The sequence below is a fragment of the Triticum dicoccoides genome, chromosome 2B (assembly GCF_002162155.2).
Source record: "Triticum dicoccoides isolate Atlit2015 ecotype Zavitan chromosome 2B, WEW_v2.0, whole genome shotgun sequence".
In the NCBI taxonomy this organism is placed as follows: Eukaryota; Viridiplantae; Streptophyta; class Magnoliopsida; order Poales; family Poaceae; genus Triticum; species Triticum dicoccoides.
Genome location: NC_041383.1, coordinates 790,026,337 through 790,032,516, shown reverse-complemented (window position 1 = coordinate 790,032,516; position 6,180 = coordinate 790,026,337). Strand labels below are relative to the sequence as shown.

At 47.1% G+C, this 6,180-nt stretch overlaps 1 protein-coding gene across 1 annotated transcript in view; it reads left to right on the top strand.

Annotated features, from left to right (window-relative positions):
* Positions 1-5,286, top strand: part of LOC119361440 — a 5,981-nt gene extending 695 nt beyond the window's left edge. Inside the window, exons 2-6 of the mRNA XM_037626646.1 lie at positions 1,354-2,541; positions 3,581-3,718; positions 3,897-4,022; positions 4,200-4,337; positions 4,692-5,286. Coding sequence (XP_037482543.1) covers positions 1,354-2,541; positions 3,581-3,718; positions 3,897-4,022; positions 4,200-4,337; positions 4,692-4,987 — 1,886 coding nt within the window. The 3' untranslated portion in view covers positions 4,988-5,286. The remainder of the gene's footprint in view (positions 1-1,353; positions 2,542-3,580; positions 3,719-3,896; positions 4,023-4,199; positions 4,338-4,691) is intronic.
* The last annotated feature ends 894 nt before the right edge of the window (positions 5,287-6,180 follow it).

Sequence of the window (6,180 nt, the reverse complement as noted above, 5' to 3'; positions counted from 1 at the left end):
CTCGTCTCGCTGGCTGCGGCAGGCCGCGCTAGCGCTGGATGGGCCGGCTCGCTGGCCTGCTCGCTGGCCTGCAGTTTTCTTTTTATATAAAAACGCTTTTTTTTCACAGAAACAAAAGAGAAATAAACCAAAAAAACAAAACTATTATATATGCATATAATATATCAATAGAAAATCATAAAAAGATTTCCTAAAACTTGAACATATTTCTAGATGCAAATAAAATTCACAAAAAGTCACAAAAGTTCAAACATTGCTGGTGACCTCTCTTTCTTTTTAATTTTTTAAACGCCATGTATCACTTTCCTAATGAGCTCAATCACGGCTTTTCCCTGAGAAAAAAAGATCACACACGCACAAATCCCACACCAATGTCTTTCCTTTTTTCTTGAACGCGGCTTCTCTTTCCTAACTAGCTCAATCAAAAGTTTGACCTCAAAAGAAAAAGAAAAAGAAAAAGAAAACTCAATCACAAAAAAACCATCACGCAGGTATAAATCCCACACTTATCTCTTTTCCTTTTTCTGAGCGCCACCTATCACTTTGCTAACTAGATCAATCAAGTTTATATAAAAAAAGACTTGTGCAACGTGGACATGATGGATCATCCTGCAAAAAAAAGATTATATGATAGATCTTCTGCAACCATAACGGCCTTCTGCATCGTCGCCTAGGTTGCACTCATTTCCCCACGTTTCCATTTTTCCAATTTTGACACTACCTTTTAAATTTTGAGAAACTTTTTGGAAAAATGCACAGCTATATTTTATCAATTCGGTAATACGTACTATAATGTTTTAGAACACTTTTGAAGAAACAAATTGACAAAAAAAATTTAGGAACTACACTCTTTGTTCACAAATATAAGATGGTTTGGATATTTCAGTACGGACTACATACAAAATAAAATGAGTGAACAAACACAGTAAAACATGTCTGTATACGTTTGATTTGCAGAAAAGTTAGAACCTCTTATATTTGTAAACGGAGGGAGTATTTCTATATTCAAGAACATTTTTCTGACATGAACATTTTCTAAATTATAGGACGTTGTTTAAATTCAAGAACATTGTATAAAATGTTGTGAACACCTTTTAGAAAGTCAGTATTTTATATAAATTCTAGAATTGAAAAAAGCTATTTTCACTGCAACCGATTTGTTTTTGAGAAACCCGGTAGAAAACCGAATGTGTTTAAGGAATTTCGCTTGTACTCGGATCGTCAATATAGGCCGGCCCAGTCTCTGAGTTTCGGCCTACACATCTATATGGGCCAACTTAGCCCATATTTATGTCGTCGGCTCACTTGGCAGCAGCGCACACACACAGCCTCGTGCGAGCTCCCACTGAGCAGCACGCACCCCTCCGCCGCCGCCGCCGCCGCCCGCACCGACCCCGGAAGATGGCCTTGCCGCCCATCCCCAACGAGCTCCTGGTGGAGATCCTCCTCCGCCTTCCCACCCCAGAGGACCTCATCCGCACCTCCGCCGCCTCGTCGTCAACCGCGCCTTCCTCCGGCGCTTCCGCAAGCTCCACCCTCCGCCCCTCCTCGGCTTCGTCAACTACAAAGGCTTCCGCCCCGCCTTACCGCCTCACCCCTCCGCGCCGGCGGCCAGCGCCGCCGACTTCGACTTCGCCTTCCTCCCCGCACCTGCCTTCGACTGGTCCGTGCGGGAAGTCTGCGACGGCCGCGTCCTCCTCGACAGACCCAGCCGTCACGCCGGTGATGGGCTCGGATCCGTCTTCAAGGAGATGGTGGCGTGCGACCCCCTGCACCGGCAGTATCTCCTGCTTCCCCCGCTGCCCGATGACCTAGCCGCTTCGATTGTTGTCGCACTCGCGATTGAAGGGCCGTGCTTCGGCGAATCATTCCTCGCCCCTCCGAGAGATGACGAGGAGGCAGCTGCTATTACTGAGGAGACGTCATTCAGAGTGATCTGGATGCTGCTGCTCCAAACTAAGCCTATGGCCGCTGTCTTCTCCTCCGGCACAGGGCAATGGCAAGCCCTGAGTCGGAGCGAGCCCTTACCAGGCTTTTTGTTATCGACGTGGAAGTTTTGGTTCGTGTCGCGCCATTACGCACACGGTTGCTTCTACTGGGTTTCAGGTACCAGTGAAAAATTGCTCGTGCTTGACATCCGGAAGATGGAGTTCTCCATGGTTGACCACCCACCCTGTGCCAGATATTCGGGCGATGATGCGGCCATCGTGGAGGCAGGCCAAGGCATAACTCTGATGTTTGTGCCTAAACCGGACACGTCTCGCCTAATTTATACCGTTTGGCGAAACAATGGTGGGAGTTCCACTCAGTGGCAGATGGAGAATGAGCCATTCTCGCTGGATTCTGGGTCCGTGATCAAGGGTGCGGTGGGTAGGCACTTGCTCCTATATTATGGTGGAAGCTCGTCAGTTGAGCGAGGTTGTTACACGCGGGACGTCGACACATTACAGCTTGAGAGGGTGTGTGGTTCATATCCCGACCCGTCAGAAGCATATTGCAACTTCCCACCATCGTTATTATCGTCGCCGACAGTGTCAAGTGGTAAACTTTCTGTTGTATGCTAGTTACCTTCTTCCTTTCATAGTTATCACTATCGCATAGATTGTCTGATGCTTGCTACTCCCTCCGTCCCATAACATAAGATCGTTTTTCAAGCTATGTTAGCTTGAGAAACGACCTTATATTGTGGGACAGAGGAAGTAGTTTCTTATTGTGCTCAGTAATCATTATTTGCAAGGTTAAGTGGTTGTTGGCTTTTTGTGCTTGTGGCAAAGCTGATCAAGCTAATTGTTATGTTTGTCTGTTCTATTTGCCATCTTATGCCATCTCATTAGGAGAAACTTTTTAGATGCATCATAAAACCGTAGAATGCCTTTGCCATGCCTTTAACCCTTTCTGCAACATGCATTGTTTTCTTTTGGTCCATTACATCTAAAAACCTTGTCACTGGGCAATTTCCTTTCATCCTATCCTGCATAAATGAAGCTCTTCCAAAGTCATCAAGTCAATCCATACAACCTGCTGAAATTTGCTGTCTGAATTAGTGCACTTGTCTCAGAGAACTACTTGGTACAATTCTAAATTTTGGTATAATTTTCTGCACATCTTTTTATCTCCTTAAAAATCTCAAATTGTTAGAGGGTAGGACGTGGGCACGTGGCCCACCCAGATTTGAGAAAACAATTTCTATCATATACTATTTTGCCTATTTCAGCCCAAAAATAGCTGACTAATTAGGCCAACAACCCACCTCCCTTCCAGTCATCCCCTTCTCTTCGATATGTGAGCTTTTTACTGATCTTGGTTGAATCTCGATTGCTGGATTTGATATTGGGTTCTCTCTTCATAGGTATCTGCAACTTTCTTAAATCTCAGTCACATTACTAACCTTTTTAATTAACATTAATCATTCTCATCTGAAGGTAATTTCATATATAACCTAGCTGCTACAAACTAATAATTGTGCACCATCAAAGAGAGTAGTAACTTCAGCCTTAGTAGTGTGCAACATTAAATGAAAATGTCAGACAACCGAAAATTAGTAAGAGCTCCATTTAATGGTGTATCCTTCTTCATGCAGGCACACGCCATGCTGATGCCCAGGGAGCGGGGGATGATTTGCTGGTGCCTGAACTACGAGAAGCTTACCCTGGAGGCGTGCAAGGACCTGTTGTCGCAGCAGCCGCCCATGCTCCGAACCTGTTGTTCGTCATTGAAGGTCAGACAACCATTTTCATCTGAAGTCCACTCCATATATAACCTCAGCTACAGACTAATAGTTATGTATTGTAAAAGAGAGTAGGCTCAGCCTTAATAGTGTGCAACATTAAGTGAAAGGGCCAGACAACCAAAAATTAGCAATAGCTCCATTTAATGGTGTATCCTTCTGCATGTAGGGACACACCATGCTGACGTCCAGGTAGCAGGGGAGCCTGAAGTACGAGAAGCTAACCCTGGAAGCATGCAAGGACCCTTTGTTGCAGCGGCCGCCCGAGCTCCGAACCCCTTGTTTGTCATCGAAGGTCAGACAGCCATTCTCATCTGAATGTCACTTCCTATATAACCTAGCTACAGACCAACAATCGTGCACCATAAAAGAGAGTAACTTCAGCCTTAGTAGTGTGCAACATTAAGTAAAAATGTTAGAGAACCGAAAATTAACAATAGCTTCATTCAATGGTGCATCCTTGTGCATGCAGGTACACGCCACGCTGACATCCATGGAGTGGGGGATGATGTGATGGTGCCTGAGCTACGAGAAGCTGACCCTGGAAGCGTGCAAGGACCCGTTGTTGCAGCCACCGCCAAAGCTCCAAGCCCCTTGTTTGTTGTGGAAGGTCAGACAACCATTCTCATGTGAAGGTCATATGACTCATATCATATATAACCTAGCTACGGACTAATAGTTGCACTCCATAAAGAGAGCAAGCTCATCCTTAGTTGTGAGCAATATCAAGTGAGACTGTCAGACAACCGAAAATTAGCAATAGGTGCATTTAATGGTGCATCCTTGTGCAAGCAGGCACACGATTATTAGCAATAATCACATGAAAGCAATATACGGCACACGATTCCCATACCCCCATTACAAATCCCGATGCACCTTTTGGGCCATGTGTTAAGTGAAAAACGTGAGACAACTGAAATTTAGCAATAGCTCCATTTTAATGGTGCGACTTTGTGGAATGCAGGCACACCCCATGCTGATGTTGTCCTGGGAGCAGGGGTCGATGTGCCGCTGCCTGAACTACGAGAAGCTGACCCTGAAGGCGTGCAAGGACCTCTTGTCGCAGCGGTCGCCCAAGCTCCAAACCCCTTGTTGGTCGTCGATGACGATGCTGAGGCGGGTCACGGTGGTGCAAGAGGAGAAGGAGGCGCTGAGGTTGGGGCTGGGGCTGGACCTGCGGAGGTTGCAGAGCCGGGTAGGCGAGGTGGAGAGGGCAGCGTGCGAGGAGGCGAGGGGCAAGAGTATGTGGTAAGATGGTAGCTAGATGGAGTGAGCAAGAGTGACTCGGTCCTTTTTGTAATGGTTACTTGTTTCATCTGTGCCGTGATGGTCCGTGCCTGCTCTTGTTCTGTGCAACTGTCTCTGGATGACTGATCGATAGTGCAGTTTTCCCTTTCTTTTGGCCGGCAACAAGTAGCGAGCACATTGTTGATTTTGTTGTGGTGTCAACTCAGTCAGCCGTTTGTTTCGGGAGGATGGATGTTGACTCATAATTTTAGGTGTTGAGCCGAGTTACTAACAATGACAGGCTATGGTGAATGTGCTTCTTTCTTTCTGAATTATTATTTGCTCTCTTCATAAACTGAGCAATCCTCTCTACCTTAAACTGAACGTGCAGACAAGAGAGCTAAGACTGAACTTGATGTTCAGAAGTAACCGACGACTGTAACATGAACTTCATCTTCATAAACTTCATCCTCATCTGAACTCATACTCGGGCATGCTCACTGGAGAAGGAAGGAGTAGTATATTAGGTTGTGTGTCGTCGTTTAATTTGCTTGTGTAAGTGAGCTTGTGCAAGTGATATGAGATGATTTACAGTTATGCTAAAGACATCTCCGCCGAACCTCAAACCGTCAGCAACCATCCAGACCAAGCGGTCCGGAATTTGTCATCCAACGTGGTACCCCGTCGGTCCGTGGATTGGTCCAGTTGTCCATTTTTACGCCAACCGGACGTAAATAGGGGGGCTTTGCGGGCGTCTTGACACTGCCTCACACGTGTGCGTCACCCCAGTCACACCCAAACACCCTTTTCCTCTCCCGTGTGAACGCACCTTGCTTCTCCCGTGCCACATTCATGTCGGCCCAAAGATATGTGACCATTCACTGGAGCAGAGCGGGTGGATGTCGTGTCCTGGTCTCTCCCGCGCCATCATGCCCGGTAATGCCGTCGTGGGCATGGTGGCGGACGATCCGGGCTTCTTGGATGAGCAAAGGGCGCTCTATCAGTCCATCCCTAGTGCCTGCGACATCCGCCGCGACTGATGGTGGTTGGGTCCTATGTGCGAAGAGAGATGCCATATTCGCGGGGATTGATGCGGAGGTGAACGAAGAGGAGGCACGGGTGCATGACCTCGCCAGCTCCGCATCGGTCGCGCTTCCTATGCGGTTCACGCCCGTCCGCAATGACCACAAGGACGGCCCGTCCACGTTTGGCGCCGTCCAACAACC